General features: G+C 46.6%; 1 protein-coding gene across 1 annotated transcript in view; it reads left to right on the plus strand.

Moving 5' to 3' along the window:
* The first annotated feature begins 8,503 nt into the window (after nt 1–8,503).
* DHX35 (DEAH-box helicase 35) overlaps nt 8,504–18,241 on the plus strand; it is a 69,855-nt gene continuing 60,117 nt past the window's right edge. Inside the window, exons 1-2 of the mRNA XM_065892343.1 lie at nt 8,504–8,543; nt 15,188–15,321. Coding sequence (XP_065748415.1) covers nt 8,504–8,543; nt 15,188–15,321 — 174 coding nt within the window. The remainder of the gene's footprint in view (nt 8,544–15,187; nt 15,322–18,241) is intronic.

An 18,241-nucleotide genomic window follows, 5' to 3' on the forward strand; every position in this document is an offset into this window, starting at 1 on the left:
AAGCCTCTCACTTCCTTCCAATTAGATTCCTATCCATTAAACCTTTCCTATTACTCGAACTTATTAGCTCTCATTTGGATTAGCAGAATCTTTCTCAAACTGGTTGCTGGAATCATCTGTGGAGTGGCTTGAAATGCAGGTTCCCAGGCCATGCCCCTGGAAATTCTGATTCGGGATTGATTGGGGTCTAGAATCTGTATTTTTCACAAGCATTTGAATCATGAGTAGTCAAACTGGAGGAAACATTGGGCTAGTGTCCTAGCCTAACAAATCTACCCATTTCTAAGTTTTCTTATTCAATCCATTCCCCCTTCCCCTTTCCAGCGTTACTCTCAAGGTCCCTAAAGACTTGCATACTGTTTCCACTGTTTTATTTACTGATAATAATAAACACTACTGTTCATCGAGCATTTACTCATTTACTCCCACGACATCCTCCCCCCACACCCCGCCGCCTTGGACAGAAGCTCCATGAAAGAAGAGACTGGAACTGCAGTACCCGGGCGCACAGTAGGCGCCCAATATCTACTGAACTAGAAAACCCTCAGGGTAGTTACTATTATTATCCTCCAATCTGAAAATCTGGAGACTAAAAGAAATAGTATGTGGGGCCTTTAGGGACTTTCCACCCCCTCACTTGTTCCCGTAAACCAATTCTTCTCCCTATCGTGCGCCACTCCTTCTCCCTATCGAAACCAATTCTTGGAGTTTTTCAGTTGACGGGGACTTGCCAGACAGCGGGTAATTTTCCAGTTGCCCGTAACAGGTATACGCCCTAACCGCCACAATGAACAGACAACTATAACGGCCAGAAGGTGGGACAAAAGTTCCTAAGCCAATGAATTTAAAAGTCACCACATTTACCCAATCATTGTGAGAATATACCCGCCCTATGAGTAAATAAACCTATAAAAAGTATGTGATTCCGCTTTTAGGGGTTCCCCATCGGCCTCCTGTGTGAGTTCCAGGGAACCCCGGTGCATCGGCTCCTAATAAACCTCTTGCGTGTTGCAACGGCTCTCGACTCTTGGCGGTTCTTGGGCGAGTTGGAATCCCTCGTAGACCGTTTGGGTCTAACATTTGGGGGCTCGTCCGGGATCCCCACTCGCCCCCGGGTCACAAGAACATCGGGAGTCGGAGGTATCAGGTAGGCTCGAGCCCAATTGTCTGTTTGTTTGTCGTTTGTTTGTTGCTAGCCGCCATTAGGAAAAAGCCGTGCGAACCGGCTTGCTGTGGAATCTGTATTGGACTCCTGGCTAGGCAGACGTGCCGAAAGCTGGTGTCCACGGGCCCCGGGGGACGCCCTGGTGGTCCATCTGGAAGGAGAAACAAATTTTGTCTCCCCTTCATCTGGTTCTGGCAGGTTATATAAGCTGCCATCTGAATTTGAGTTGGTTTCGGGTTTAAGTTCGCGGCGGCAATATCAATGTGTGCCTTTTGAAATTTTATTGTTTTTCTGTACTATTATCTTTCCTTTGACGGACGACAATGGGACAGACTATGACGACTCCTCTTTCTCTTACCCTAAGCCACTGGACCGAAGTTAGGGCTAGGGCCCACAACCTTTCGGTAGAAGTAAGGAAAGGAAAATGGCAAACGCTGTGTACCTCTGAGTGGCCTACATTTCAGACAGGGTGGCCACCCGAAGGATCTTTTTTTGTTAGATAAGGTTGGGCTAGTCAAGTCTAGGGTCTTTAACACAGGACCCCACGGACACCCAGACCAGATACCATATATCCTGGTCTGGGAAGATCTAGTTCTCTCCCCTCCTCCGTGGGTCCGGCCCTTTGTTTCCTCAACAGGCACGTCTGCATGCGCTCCAGCACAATCGTAGATATTGGCCCTGAAGAAAACCCCAGACACGGAAAAGTCATCTGCTGCCCCGGACCCGCCAAAGGCGATATATCCTGACCTGCAGTCTGATTTGCTTCTTCTAGATTCCCCACCTCCTTATCCTCCAGCCCTAAATCCCATGTCGCCCCTAGGACCCCCAGCTTCACATCCTTCCGCACCAGTAGGGCCACCTGTTATGGCGGAAAGGGGGGGTCCCTCGGCGGGCACCAGAAGCCGGAGGGCTGTTTCCCCGGATTCTACTGCTTTACCCCTTAGAGAATATGGCCCCCCCCGATAACCACGGGAATAGGCCCCTTCAATACTGGCCCTTTTCCTCTGCAGATCTTTATAATTGGAAGATGCATAACCCTACTTTCTCTGAAAACCCACAGGCTCTTACTGCTTTAATAGAGTCTCTTGTCTTCTCCCACCAACCCACCTGGGATGATTGTCTACAGCTCCTCCAGACTCTCCTCACAACTGAGGAGAGGCAACGGGTTCTCCTGGAGGCTAAAAAGAATGTGTTAGCCGCCAATGGACAACCTACCCAGTTGCCTAACGAGATTGATGTCGGGTTTCCACTCGTCAGGCCGAATTGGGACTTTAATACCCCGGAAGGTAAGGAGCACCTAAAAATGTATCGCCAGGCTCTGGTGGCGGGTCTCCATGGAGCGGCCAGGCGCCCCACGAATTTGGCTAAGGTAAGAGAGGTAACTCAGGGGCCCCAGGAATCGCCAACCGTGTTCCTAGAACGCTTAATGGAGGCTTTTAGACGATTCACTCCTTATGATCCAACCTCTGAGGAACATAAGGCCACCATAGCAATGGCCTTTATTGACCAGGCGGCCCCTGATATTAGAAAGAAGTTACAAAGGCTGGATGGCCTACAAGGTTTCTCCCTTCAGGACTTAGTAAAAGAGGCAGATAAGGTATATAATAAGAGGGAGACAGAAGAAGAAAGAGAAGAAAGAAAGCAGAAGGAACAAGAGGCTCGTGAAGTAAGATGAGATAAGAGGCAAGAAAGACATTTGAGTTAGATACTGGCCACTGTAGTCAGAGGAGGAAACAGTAGAGACAGAAATAGACAGGAAGGGGGAACAACGGATAGAAGGCGGCCATTAGACAAGGACCAATGTGCCTACTGTAAAGAAAAAGGTTATTGGGCAAGAGAATGCCCTAAAAAAGGAACGGGGGAAGGATCACTAAGCCTTTTCATCTGTATGTGGCCGAGAATAAAGGTATTGCAAAGGGAGTACTAACTCAGAAACTGGGCCCCTGGAATCGCCCGGTTGCGTACCTATCAAAGAAATTGGATCCTGTGGCAGCAGGATGGCCAGCCTGTTTAAAAATAATCGCCGCGGTGGCCGCTTTGGTCAAAGATGCTGACAAACTGACTTTGGGGCAGAACCTAACGATAACAGCCCCCCATGCATTAGAAAGTGTAATTCGCCAGCCACCCGACAGATGGCTAACAAATGCCAGGATGACTCATTACCAAGCCCTGCTGTTAAACTCAGATCGTATTAAGTTTACCTCAGCCACAGGACTCAACCCGGCCACCTTGCTACCCGACCCTGACCTGGAAAGCACTACCGTCATCCATGATTGTCAGGAAGTACTGGCTGCAGCACACGGTAGCAGACCAGACTTGATGGATCAGCCCCTCCCCAACGCCGACGTTACCTGGTTTACTGACGGAAGCAGTTTCCTAGAGGAAGGTAAGCGTCGGGCGGGAGCTGCCATGGTAGACGGGAAAGAGGTCATCTGGGCAGCCGCATTACCGCAAGGGACATCGGCCCAACGGGCTGAACTAATCGCCATGACTAGAGCATTGGAACTAGCAGAAAACAAAAAGGTAAACATCTATACGGACAGTAGGTACGCATTTACTACCGCCCATGTCCATGGGGCCATTTACCAACAAAGAGGGTTGCTCACCTCGGCGGGCAAAGAAATTAAAAACAAAGAAGAAATAGTGGCACGGCTAGCTGCCCTCATGCTCCCCACTAAAGTCAGCATCATTCATTGCCCCGGACACCAGAAGGACAATACCCCGGTGACAAGAGGCAACAACATGGCAGATAGGGTGGCACGAGAAGTGGCTCTATGGGAAATCATACTAGAACTATCAGATGAGAGTCCTGGGAAACCAAATGATAGGGGAACAAGTACCCCAGCCATAACTAAAGGAACATTATCTCCTCAACAAGCAAAATCCATGCTACAACAGATTCACAGATGGACACACTTGGGAAGCAAAAAGATGGTGTCCCTACTACACAAGACAGGTTATGATACCCCTGGACTAACTAAATTAGCTGAGCAGATTGCACGAGAGTGCATTCCATGCCAACAGGTAAACTCCCATAAAGGAAAACTTGAGGTCGGAAAAAGGCTCAGAGGAGACCGCCCAGGAGCCTATTGGGAGGTCGACTTCACTGAAATACGCCCTGGAAGGTACGGTAACAGGTATCTTCTAGTTTTTATAGATACCTTCTCAGGATGGGTAGAAGCTTTCCCGACGAAGAAGGAGACAGCTACTGTGGTGGCCAAAAAGATCTTAAAAGAAATTTTCCCCCGGTTCGGGGCACCAAAGGTAATGGGATCAGATAATGGTCCCGCCTTCGTCGCCCAGGTAAGTCAGGGTGTGGCCAAATACCTGGGGACTGATTGGAAATTACATTGTGCCTATAGACCCCAGAGTTCAGGACAGGTAGAGAGAATGAATAGAACTCTAAAAGAGACCCTAACTAAATTGTCCATAGAGACTGGCGGTACAGATTGGACGGTGCTCCTTCCCTTAGCCCTGTTCCGGGCTAGAAATACCCCCTCCCGCTATTATCTTACTCCATTTGAAATACTATACGGGGCCCCACCTCCTCTTTTTACGCTAAGGGAAAAATTAAGTCCTGACTGCCAGAATAACACTGACTTATATGCTAGGCTGTTGGGACTCCAGTTGGTCCAAAAGGAGGTGTGGTCCCAGCTGGCAGAGGCTTACCGACCAGGAACACCAGCAGAGGCTCATCCCTTCCAAGTCGGAGATTCCGTGTACGTCCGTCGGCACTGAACCCAGACTCTAGAGCCTCGGTGGAAAGGACCATACATCGTCCTGCTCACTACCCCCACGGCTATAAAGGTAGACGGCATCGCTGCGTGGATCCACGCTTCACACGTGAAGGCCGCACCAGCATCTGCAACATCGGAATGGCGAGCCCAAAAGACCAGCAACCCGCTCAAGCTCAAGCTTCTGCGATCATCAGATTTATAACTTTAACTTTGTTACCCCTACTGACTGTGAGTAATTTTAGTCCTCACCTGCCCCAGCGTTTAATCTGGCAGGTAATTTCCCAAACTGGAGATGTAATATGGTCTGTTAGCCATACCGCTGCCCCTTGGACCTGGTGGCCAGACCTGTTTCCCGATGTTTGTAAATTGGCCCTGGGAGCCCCCTCTAACTGGGATCTAGAAGGATACTATAATCAACACGCTGTCCCGGCCCAATCTTCCCCGCCCGGGCGCCAAGGATTAGACCCTTGGGGGGGTTGTTCCACCAAAGATCGGAGAAGCATGCTCAGGGCCCTCTCCTTTTATGTATGCCCTGGGTTCCATCGTCACCGATCTCTAAATTATCAATGCGGGGGAAAGGAACATTTCTATTGCAAAAGCTGGGGATGTGAAACCACAGGAGACACCTACTGGAAACCCACCTCTGGCTGGGACTTTATCAAGGTAATGGCCAACTACACTCATCAGAAAACCAGAAGCCAGGGAAATCCCCAGTGGGCCAATGTGCCCGAGTGTTCAAAGTGGTGCCATCCCCTTAGAATTTCTTTTAGTGAACCAGGAAAAAAAGATAAAAATTGGATAAATGGCCATTCATGGGGAATCAGGTTTTATAAAGAAGGATATGATGATGGATTACTAATGACCATCAAACTAAAAATTGAAACCCCTACTCCAGTTCCTATAGGCCCCAACCCTGAGATAGGACACTCTTTGCTACCTTTGGCCCCTCCCACAGCGTTACCAGAGATAAGAAACCAAACTCTTGAGCCAAAAGGAATGACAATCAAGCCCAAGACCCCCCTGGGACCGAATGCTCTCATTGGTCCAGGCGGCTTTTGAGGTTTTAAATGCCACAAACCCGGAGGCTACCAAATCATGTTGGCTTTGCTATGCTGCTCCTCCCCCTTATTATGATGCTATAGGATATAATTCTAATTATAATAGTGTTAACACTCCAGATCAATGTCGATGGAAACAAGAAGGAAATAGTAAATTGACCCTGGCCTCAGTATTAGGAAACGGTACATGTGTAGGAACGCCCCCCTCGTCCCACCGACATCTTTGTGCCAATTTAAGCCTCCCACAGGGCTCAGGGTATCTCCTCCCTCCTCCGGATGGATGGTGGGCATGTAACACAGGATTGACCCCCTGCATTTCTTTAGAGGTCCTTAAAGCTTCAACCGATTTTTGTGTGTTAGTTCAGCTGGTCCCCAGACTCATTTATCATTCAGATTCATCCTTTCTAGATGAATATGAGGGCAGAGGAAGGTTTAAGAGGGAACCCATAACACTCACCCTGGCTGTACTCCTAGGACTAGGAATGGCAGCCGGGGTAGGAACGGGTACAACAGCCCTCATCCAACAACCCCACTATTATGATGCCTTAAGACAAGCTGTAGATGTTGACCTCCGGGCGTTAGAAAGTTCCATAACTCAGTTAAAAGAATCCCTCACCTCGCTTTCAGAGGTGGTAATGCAAAACAGGAGGGGATTAGATCTGCTGTTCCTTAAGGAGGGCGGACTATGTGCTGCACTAAAAGAAGAATGCTGTTTTTATATTGATCATTCTGGGGCTATTACCAAAACTATGGACAAACTTAGGGAGCGCCTGGACAAAAGACAACAGGAAAGGGAAAATCAAAAAGGATGGTTTCAATCATGGTTTGATAAATCTCCCTGGCTTACTACTTTAGTTTCCACCTTGTTAGGGCCCCTCATTATTTTATTGTTGCTTTTAACTTTTGGACCATGCATTCTGAATCGCCTGATAGCCTTTATTAGAGAACGCATTAGTACGGTACAAGTTTTAATGCTAAGGCAACAATACCAAAACTCGCAAAAAGAAACTGAAATTCCATGATTGAAATTAGTTACAAAAAAAAAAAGGGGGGAATGTGGGGCCTTTAGGGACTTTCCACCCCCTCACTTGTTCCCGTAAACCAATTCTTCTCCCTATCGTGCGCCACTCCTTCTCCCTATCGAAACCAATTCTTCTCCCTATCGTGCGCCACTCCTTCTCCCTATCGAAACCAATTCTTGGAGTTTTTCAGTTGACGGGGACTTGCCAGACAGCGGGTAATTTTCCAGTTGCCCGTAACAGGTATACGCCCTAACCGCCACAATGAACAGACAACTATAACGGCCAGAAGGTGGGACAAAAGTTCCTAAGCCAATGAATTTAAAAGTCACCACATTTACCCAATCATTGTGAGAATATACCCGCCCTATGAGTAAATAAACCTATAAAAAGTATGTGATTCCGCTTTTAGGGGTTCCCCATCGGCCTCCTGTGTGAGTTCCAGGGAACCCCGGTGCATCGGCTCCTAATAAACCTCTTGCGTGTTGCAACGGCTCTCGACTCTTGGCGGTTCTTGGGCGAGTTGGAATCCCTCGTAGACCGTTTGGGTCTAACAAGTACAGGGCTTCGCTGGTGGCGCAGTGCTTAAGGATCCGCCTGCCAATGCACGTAACATGGGTTCGAGCCCTGGTCCGGGAAGATCCCACATGCCGCGGAGCAGCTAAGCCCGTGCGCCACAACTACTGAAGCCTGCGCACCTAGAGCCCGTGCTCCGCAACGAGAAGCCCGCGTACCTCAACGAATAGTAGCCCCTGCTCGCCACAACTAGAGAAAGCCCGCGCGCAGCAAACAAAGACCCAACGAAGCCAAAAATAAGTAAATAAATTTAGTAAGTATAAAAGTGTCTCAAGTTTGAAAATGACAACATTTATTCTAACTCTGCAAACATAGCTTGAATCCTGCCTCCAGTGCCCTGAGAGATAGTCTGCAGCCTATGCTCGCTCACGCACCTGCAGAGCTAGAACACTCACTGCTGGAGACAGCTCCAAAATATGTTGCCACCCTCTGGTTCTAATTCTGCCCCTTAAGGCTGTGCTGAACTCCCTTAGTTACTCTTGCATATGACAACTCTTGAAAAAAAAAAAAAGAAAGAGTACAGCCGTGACAGCTTGTAACGTAACATTAATTTGGCATACACTGCCTCCTTGCCCACAGAGTGACGCAGGCGGCGACAAACTCTCGTGCCAGCGGTCCCTTCCCAAAGCTCACCCTTTCCGAGATGTGCGGCCGCCACCCAAGGAAGGCCATGCTCTTAGGGAGGCCACTTAAAACCCTTGTCTCTCACGCTACAGAGGCGGAGAAGCGCGCCCTTTTCTACAATATGGCGGGTCGGGTCACATGGGCCCCGCGGCAGGGCTGAAACGCACGTTACGTGGCTCGGAGGGGGCGGTGGTCACGGGGGCGTGGCGGTAACACCGCGGAACCTCCAGGGCTCGGGCTCCTTGCGGGCCCCGCCCCGCGGCCTCTTCGGGGCCTCGTGCGCAAAGGAGGGGTGGAGCCTTCCTCGGGACCTTTCACCTCAGCATGGCTGCGCCCGTGGGACCGGTGAAGTTCTGGAGACCTGGTAAGGCCCTTGGCGGAACGCTGGGCAGATGCGGCAGCTTGACTTCGGTCTTGGCCCCGCGGCCGGCGTCCTGGCGCCTGCGGCCCTGCTCGCAGGCCTGACCTCAGCGAGCTGGCCACCGCTGCCTCCGAGCTGGTGGGCTCCGCGGCTTAAGGCGCCGCAGTGGTCCAGAGGGATTCAGGGATCCGCCCCCAGCCGTGGCAGAAGTTCACCGTGTGACCTCGTTCCAGTCTCTCAGCCTCCACAGGCTTCGTTTTCCTCACTCCTGATTCCTGTCTTGCCCAACCCGTGCGATGGGGAAACGCTAAAGCGCCCACGCGTGTCTTATTACCGCCCTGGGGCTACGCTGGGGCCGGACAGGGGGTGCTGCTCGGGGTTTAGGAGTTCATGTTAGGAAATCAGACTGCCTGGGTTCGAATTCTCGGCTCTGCCGTAGAGTGGCAGAGTTCCTTTGGGCAAGTCATTTAACCCTTCTTAGCCTTAGCCTTCTTACCTGTGAGATGGGGAGAATAGTGACATCTGTGGGCTGGAATAACGAGCACGACGCATTGTTTGATGTAGAGGAAGTGATCATTAAAAGGGAAAGTAATTTAGTCTGTTTTTGGGTTTCTGTCCGCCCCACGTGTCTGCCAGAAATTGAACACCCCCCTTCGTATTGGCTGTCACCCACTCCCCCTCTTGCAGGCTAACTCCATTCTCAGCCGCAAAATGATTTGCTTGTCTTGTTTGAATTTACTCATTAGTCAGGATTTTATTGAATGTTTACGTGCCAGACCCTTCCTCCTCTTACAGTCAGTTTCCTGTGAAAAACAAAAGTTTCTTAAAGGGTTACCGGCTTGTTTTTTTCCCACCACTTGTACCTCCGCAGGTCTGGATGTGCACAGTATTGTATATTGCAGCAAAAATGAAATAAGACAGAGAAGGTAATATAAGGGAAGCTTTTAAAGGGTATTTAGAGCGGTTCCCAGAAAATTTGAACGTGCCTATCAGTGATGATGAACATAAACCTAAGCAAGGGTTGTGTTAATTCTTTTTTTAAAATCTGTAGCTTGTCCCCTAACGGTAATTTTATGATTCAGCATTTAAGTCATCAGCCAGTTATCCATCCTGAGTTTTATTTGCAGCCAAAGCTAAGATCCCATTAGATAATGAGATATCCTCTATTTTATTTATTCAAGCCTTTAATAACAGGTCAAAGTGTTAAGTACCATAAAGGCCTAAATAAATTGTTGAAAATCAGACCAGCTACTCTTTTGGTTAAAGAACATGGGATTATTCTAAGAGTTCTGTTCCATTATTTAGTTCATTCACTGAAGTTATACTTACTGAACACCTCACCTTGTGGTTAGGAGACAAACACGGATGACTAGGGCTCTGCTCTCAAGATTTATACTCTCTCTCTCAATTATAATATGAAATTGGATATCCTCTTTTTTTTTTTGTGGTACGCGAGCCTCTCACTGTTGCGGCCTCTCCCGTTGTGGAGCACAGGCTCCGGACGCGCAGGCCCAGCTGCCATGGCTCATGGACCCAGGTGTTCTGCGGCATGTGGGATCTTCCCGGACCGGGGCACGAACCCGTGTCCCCTGCATCAGCAGCCGGACTCTCAACCACTGTGCCACCAGGGAAGCCTGGATATCCTCTTTAAGAGATTTTAAAGTGAGGCAGAAAAAGGCGGTGGTAAGGAGGATGAGCTCTACTAGGGTCAGACTGTAGAGACCATCCTGACTACCATTTACTAACTTGGTGATTTGGGAAAATCATGGTTACCCCATCTGTAAATTGGGAATGACACCTACCCAAAGGATTGTTTTGAGGATTAAATGAGAATACACATCAAGCTCTTAGCACTAGATACATATTAACTATTATAATTACTTGGAAGTATAGAAGAGGGGGAAAGTTTGAGTGTGTGGATAAGAAATACTGCATCAAGACAGTGGTATTTTTGAGGTGAACGTTGAAGCACAAATGAGGCTTTGTTCTGCAGAGAGGTAGGAGAATGGAGCTCTAAAGGGTGTAGCCTTGACAAAGGCAAAGTGGGATGGTACCTCAGCAGTGTCCAAAACACCAAAATAATTGAGTAGCGTGGTGTTTAGTGGCAGGGTATATTTTGGGGCGTAGTAGGAGATGAAGCCAGAAAGGTAAGTAGGGGCCTCATTGTGAGAAGTCTCCATGCAAGTTAAAGAATTTGGGTTTCACTGTTTTTAAGCAGGAGGTAACACAATGAGGTTTATTTTTGGAAGATAACTCTGGCCTTGGTGAGCAGAATGCTTGGGGGAGGAAATTAGAGTCAGGGACACCCTTAAGAGAAGGTGCTACTAAAATCGAGAAGGGATATTGAAAACCTCAATTCTGGCATGTGAGCAGTAGGGAGGGACCTTATGGGAGAGATTTTAGAGGCAGATGTGGGGGAAGGTAAAGTCGGTAATGACTCAGATTTCTGGGTTCAGTGACTATCTTGGTAAGTGGTTCTCAAATTTTGCTGTATAGTTGAATCACTTGGGAAGCTTTTAAAACTCCTGCTGTTCAGTCATACCCCATTGTAATAAATCAGAAGTCCGGAGGGGCTAGGAATCAGGCATCAGTATTTTTTAAAGATCCCCAGGTAATTCAAGTGTGCATCAAAGTTTGGGAACCACTGTTCTAGGTAAACTGTTGTCATTCACTGAGATGGGAATGGATTTAGTGCACACTTACTGGGCCCTTTGTGCTAGTCACTTTTACTTAACGTCATCTTATTAAGAGGTAACAATATCTTAAAAAAATTTTTTTTTATTATTTATTTTTGGCTGCGTTGGGTCTTCGTTGCTGTGTGTGGGCTTTCTCTAGTTGCGGTGAGCGGGGGCTACTTTTCGTTGCGGTGCGTGGGTTCTCATTGTGGTGGCTTCTCTTGTTGCGGAGCATGGGCTCTAGGTGTGTGGGCTTCAGTAGCTGTGTCTCGTGGGCCCTAGAGTGCATGCTCAGTAGTAGTGGCGCGTGGGCTTAGTTGCTCCACGGCATGTGGGATCTTCCCGGACCAGGGATTGAACCCGTGTCCCCTGCATTGGCAGGCAGATTCTTAACCACTGCGCCACCAGGGAAGTCCTGGTCACAATATCTTGTGATGGAGGTATTACTCTCATTTTACAGATTAGGAAACTGAAGTTGAAGATATGAAAATAGGATGTGGGAAATACATGGTGAAGGTCAGGGAAGTGAGTGAGACTGGGTATAAGGCTAGATGAATATGTCCTATAGGCTGGGAGTCACTACAGGGGGCCTCTGGGACAATCTAAATAAGTGAAGGTGCTGGGTGGAAATAATAGGGAGTGGTGGGAACTGTGGCAAACTAGAGCGTGTGTACACTGATACGTGTACAGTATTGATTACACTGAAGCGTACACATGCTCTCTAAAGCAGGAAGCTGTAGGTGGTTCCACCCAATTGGTGTCATATGGGCTCAAATATCCAGGTTAGAATGGGAAATTTTTACATGTTTTAAATGAATGATTTCAGACATTTTAACAGTGACATATCTGGGGTCCTTGAGTAACTAGTTTGTGATCTCTACCAGTTTGTGATCTCTGCCTTAAGATCTTTGTATGAGCTGCCTGAGGTTTTTGTAGAAAAAAGTTTGACTTGATTTGCTAATACAAGTGGATCAGAAGGGCCTGGCCATTTTCCTTCCTTCATTCAACAAATATTTAATGATAAAATCAATGTTTGACAGTGTGCCTGGCAAACGCTTTATAGCAACAGCTTTGAAGATTTTTTGACCTGATCTACAGTGAGAAATGTGTTGTGACCCAGCATGGGTACACATAATGTATTGTGTTGTGGTTCAGCACGCGTACACACACACAACTAAAGAGAGTTGTACAAAAACAATATTGCTTCTTGGGGTGCACTCTGATACTTTCTATTCTATTTCTAGTTCATCTTTAAAAAGTGCTAGCCATGACCCACTACGTGAGTTTCCTAACCCATTAATGGGTCACCACTCAAACTGAAAAATTGGGTTAGAGGGACTGCTGGATTGGTGGAGGGCGGTGCTTTTTATCAGCCTTGTTTTATAGATGGGGAAATGGTTTACAAGAATTACAAACTTGTTACTTGCTTAAGCACTGATAATGTTCCCAAGGGAAAAAACAAACCATAGGCAGCCAGAATGGGCCATGGGATGTATATATAGTGGGGAAGCAGGCCTGGTTTGGTTGAATGAAGTCTTTTGTGTTGAGGAGACATGCTCCTCATTGATTGACAGTAGCTGCTCTCGTAAAAGACCTCATAACTGAATGTACTGAGGTGAACTTGGCTGTAGGTTAGAGACAGGAGAGATGGGGTAGTCAGGAAGACACCTGGGTGGATTAAACCTTGGTGTGGGAGGAAGTAAGAGACGTTGCGGGAGCAATGTGGAAAGATTCTAGACATGCTGTAGGGGTTTCCCTGGTGGCACAGTGATTAAGAATCCATCTGCCAATGCAGGGGATACGGGTTCAAGCCCTGGTCTGGGAAGATCCCACATGCTGCGGAGTAACTAAGCCCACGCGCCACAACTACTGAGCCTGCGCTCCAGAGCCTGTGAACCACAACTACTGAAGCCTGCGCACCGCGATGAAGAGTAGCCCCTGCTCGCCGCAACTAGAGAAAGCCCGCGCGCAGCAACGAAGACCCAGTGCAGCCAAAAATAAATATAAATTTAAAAAAAATTATAAAAAAATAAATAAAAGATTCTAGACATGCTGTAAAGGTTTAAGATGTGTGGAAAAGGAGGGAATTCAGGACAAAAGCAGAGCTGATGAGGATAAGCTATTTCTTTGCTCTAGTTTTCTTCTGTGAAGATTACAAGGCGTTAATCAGAGGTAGTAATAATAAGGGTAGAAAGGAAAGGAAACTCACCTCTTTGAGCACAGGCTTTATTCCAGGTCCTGTTCTATCTTTTATCTTCTTGAAAGGAAAGTCAACATTTTGGCAAAACAATAGAGCAGTGCCCCACTTACCTGATTTTTGGCAACCTTGGACCTCTGGAACACAGCTATACCGTTCCTAGAAACGAAAGGAAAAGGGGTCAGAGATCTACAGCAGTGATTCTAAATTTAGCTCTAGGGTGTCTCTGGACCTCCAGCATTTTGTGTTCTGATAAATTACATTCTGGTGTATTTTTCAGGAGATGGAGTTCACAGCCTTTATTAGATTGTCGAAGGGATCTGGGACCCCTCAAAAATGTAAAAATAAATCACTGGGCTAAATATTCTTATCACAAAGCCTCTGTACTTTCACATAGCATCACAGATTCTGAGTTCAGAAAACCCGGGATGTGATAGTATTGGGTAATTATCCCTGTAGCACCCCTAACAGAGGGCTGTGAACTTCTGGCGGGGGTCGTTATTGATTCACAAAGGTGGCATACCCCTGTACTGAACAAGTTTAACTTTTAGAGATAACTTCCTCATGTTGAGTTGAATTCTGAGCCCTGTATCATTTACTTATTACTCTGAGTTCTGTCTTGGGCTGCACGAACAATTTGGTGTGAAAAGTTACAGAGGCTGATGATAAAAATTGAAGCCATGTTCCTTCTAAGGCATTTTCCTTTTCAGGCTAAAAATCCTTTTCAGGCTAAAAGTTGTACGTTGAACAACTTTTCTTGGGGGGATTTGGCTTCCCTATTCTTCGCCACCCTGAGGCCCAGTCTTTCGTTGTTTTTACCAAGAAGCCACTGTGGGTATCTGGTGTTTCATCTGCTCGGCACAGTGGCTTCTTGGCCCAGCACTTCCCAACCAACCGCTGCAATTCTGTGATTCAGATAGGCGCTGCCACTTATTGTACCCCACTCCAGGGCCGTAGTTGATTGGATCAGGTTGGGCAGAGGCCCTAAGCTGGGAGAAAAAGAGCCTTCCTCATCTCGCAAACAGACAACACACACCTGGGACTCCTGGTTCCCCTCACTGGGTCTTTCTCCATTACCACTTTATGCACTAAGTTACGTTTCTTTGGGAGGATGAATAAGAGAAGCAAGTAAGATGCACCAGGGTAAGGCCGGCATCTGTAGTGTTCCCTGCTGTACCTCTGGCACGTCCATCCTTGCTGGTGAGTGAGTGAGTGAGTGGTGGAGGAACTGTGAGCCTGAGCTCTGGCCCTGGAAGCAGCCTAATTCCAGCTCCTGTAGAGAAGCCAGCCCCAGGGACTGAAAGGAGCTTGTCGAGAGGGGCAGAGAGAAGGAAAAAGGCCAGGCAGCATTTGAGTCCCCGGTCGGTGCCCGTTGGCCCTGAACCTTGCTGCCATCCTACGGTGATAGGATTCATTGTTTGCCTCAGCTAATTCCCACTGGGTTTCTGCCACTTTTGTTAAGAGTTTGGTAATAATAGCAGCATGGTGGCCAGAGCTCAATACATTGTCCTCTGTAATGTACAGTTGCGTGTGGCCAATTTGGAGCCCAATAGGTTTGCCATCTCCTTTGTTCTTGAAACTGCAGTGAGGCTCTTCTGTAGTCTCGTAGGCGCCTTTCTAGGTGCTTTCCTGAAATTGCAGTTTAATACCTTTTGGTAGTTTGAGATTAAAATGCAGTGCTTCTGTTGTATATCTTCATCTTTGAATTTGTAACTTTCACACAGTTTTTCTGTTCCTTATATCAGAGAATCTGAAAAAAAACATTTCTGTTGCAGGTACAGAGGGACCAGGTGTCAGCATCTCTGAAGAGAGACAAAGTCTAGCTGAAAACTCTGCAACGACTGTTGTTTACAATCCTTATGCTGCCCTTTCTATAGAGCAGCAGAGGCAGAAGCTGCCGGTGTTCAAGGTACATTAAATAAGTATGTTCAGTCGTCGGCCTGAAGCAGCCTGCAGTAGCTTTTTTAAAATTAATTAATTATTTTTTTTGGCTGGGTTGGGTCTTCGTTGCTGTGCGCGGGCTTTCTCTAGTTGTGGCGAGTGGGGGCTACTCTTCATTGTGGTACACGGGCTTCTCATTGTGGTGGCTTCTCTTGTTGTGGAGCATGGACTCTAGGCACACAGGCTTCAGTAATTGTGGCACACGGGCTTAGTTGCCCCATGGCATGTGGGATCTTCCCGGACCAGGGATCGAACCTGTGTCCCCTGCCTTGGCAGGCAGATTCGCAACCACTGCACCAGCAGGGAAGTCCCCTGCAGTAGCTTTATACTTGGCACTGAAGTGAATAATGTCCTCTTACTCTTAATGATCCTGTAGAACACAGCGAGCTCAGAGATACCCTTATCTGAAGGGATCGTCTGTTCAAAATGTGTGTTAGTTAACTTTATAAGTCTGGAAAGTCCTTACAGTTTTTTTTGGTTAGATCTTACATATTGGAAAAACTGGAAGAAATGAAATGACATTCGTTTTTCCCCTCTTTGCTTTCAGTTACAGACAAGTTCAAACATACAGAAAAGTAGAGAAAACAGCACAGCGAACTCTTATGCATCCATCTTCAACAAATTACCAACATGTGGCCAGTTTTAGCTTTCTTTTTAAAGGCATATTTCTTTATCCAGGATTAATTAGAAATACGAGGTTGTTTCTGTTGAAGAGATTAACTCCCACTGAGATAGTCATGGGATTTTGGTATGGTTATTACATACCATGTGCACATCCAGACACGTGATTTTATTAATCTCATGAAATGGACATATAAGAGACCAAAGTGTAAACTAGAATTAAGAATATATTCGTTTACAGTGAGCTGTGGCTCTCCAGTACAGATAATACAGTGCATGGACATACGTTTCTCCCCATTGCCAAGTCCACGTGGGAAGCCAAATTGTAATCAGGAAGTGGGCTCAGAGCCAAAGACGGTTTCGATATAGTTGAAGCGTATTTATTTCCTGTAGCCTCTGATGAAGGGTGATGAACTCTCCCTGCCTTGTATGATGTCTCTTGGAATGACCCGAGTAAGTGGGGCCACCAGCACCTGTGTCTCTCTTTCTTCCGGACACTGTTGGGTGAAAGCTGCCCAAGTCCTTGCACATAGGGAGTTTTTTTTGTCTAGACTGTGCTAATAATGCCTCTTCTATTAATATGTTCTTTCTCCAAATGGATATGAAACAGCCGCCTTCTGAATTTCGCCAAGTCACCTCGATCAGACTTTTCTGTGGCCCCAAATGTTTTAGTTACTCGTGTACTGATAGTTGCTGAGTTTCTTCTGCAGGTGATTAACCTCATCCATTATATGTGAATGTAAACCAGTTTGACCCTCCGGAGATAAGATTATAGGTTCACCATTGAGGGACACAGTTTGAGCTGTGATGAAGTGTCTGGACTCGAGCTAGACTTTAGAGTTCAAACCCAGGCTTCATCATTTGTGTGCTGTGTGGCCTTGCTTCACTGCCTGAGCTTCTGTTTACTTATCTGTCATGTGGGACTAATGGTACCTTCCTCATAGGATTGGTATGAGGAGCAGATGAGATAAGCCACATAGAGCATTTAGTAAGATATCTGACATGTAGTAAACGTTGGAAGTACAAGGATAATTATTGTTTACCGAGTATTTAATTTTCTTGACTCTTCATCCTCCAACTGTACTTATAATAAACAAAATAACATTAAAAAATGAAAGCAATAAGGTATTAATAACATATTGAAATTAAAATGGTAATAAAAGGGGTGTAAGTTATTGATAAAAATCAAAGCAGAGCTTAAGCATAGTTACAATCTCATAAAATGTTAAAGATAAAGCTAAGAGACCAAAAGGATAAAAAGTTACCCATTCACCACTGCTGCCCCCATTAAAACTAAAAGTGAAAATTCCTTTTTAAAATTTTTTTAAAGATTTTATTTGATGTGGACCATTTTTAAAGTCTTTATTGAATTTGTTACAATATTGCTTCTGTTTTATGTTTTGAGGCATGTGGGATCTTAGCTCCCTGACCAGGGATCGAACCTGCACCCCCTGCATCGGAAGGCGAAGTCTTAACCACTGGACCGCCAGGGAAGTCCCAGTGAAAATAGCTTTAAAAATAGAAGTTGAAACTAAAGCAGCAGTAAATCAAAGGCTCACCCCCCTTTACCCCAATGCCATTTCAAGGCAGCCTTCCCCTCGGCTACCTCCTGTAGGCTGGTGTTCTCTTTGGGCCCTGAACACTGCTGTGCAAGGTTGTCCTCTTACTTCCTTAAACTCATCCTCGCTGAAGCTCAGTCTGGTCCTCTGCACCAGCTCTCCTTGATTTCCCTGCCTGTGCCTGTCGGTGGTACTGTCATTCTCCCAGTCTCCAAACTGGAAATAGTTTTGTCATCTCTCTCTTGAATGTCACACGTCGGACTCTCCACTTGCAATGCTTTGTATTTAGCACATGAAGTATGAGTTAATGCCTTCAGTTTCTTCATGCTTATATCAATCTTGTATATTGCTGCCCAGTTTTCTCGGAACACTTATAGCATGTACTGCCTCCTGGCTAAAGTCCAGGTGCTAGCTCTACGTTCAAGGCTTTCACAGTGCGGCTCTAACTACACCTATTGTAATTCATTTCCAAGTCAAACCTGGAGCCTTCGTGGGCTTTTTCTAGCACACCTAGAATAGAGTTCATATAGTTTGCCTATTTCCATCTTCTTTCCTTTACTTATGTCATTTCCCTTTCCTGGAATACCAAGTGTGTCTCTCTCTGTATTCAAATATTCTGTCAAGTTTTCCTTGAACACCCACCCATCCATCCATCCATTCAACCATCCATCCAGCAGATGGATTTACAAAATATCATTTACAAAATAT

The sequence above is a fragment of the Phocoena phocoena genome, chromosome 15 (assembly GCF_963924675.1).
Source record: "Phocoena phocoena chromosome 15, mPhoPho1.1, whole genome shotgun sequence".
Classification (NCBI taxonomy): domain Eukaryota; kingdom Metazoa; phylum Chordata; class Mammalia; order Artiodactyla; family Phocoenidae; genus Phocoena; species Phocoena phocoena.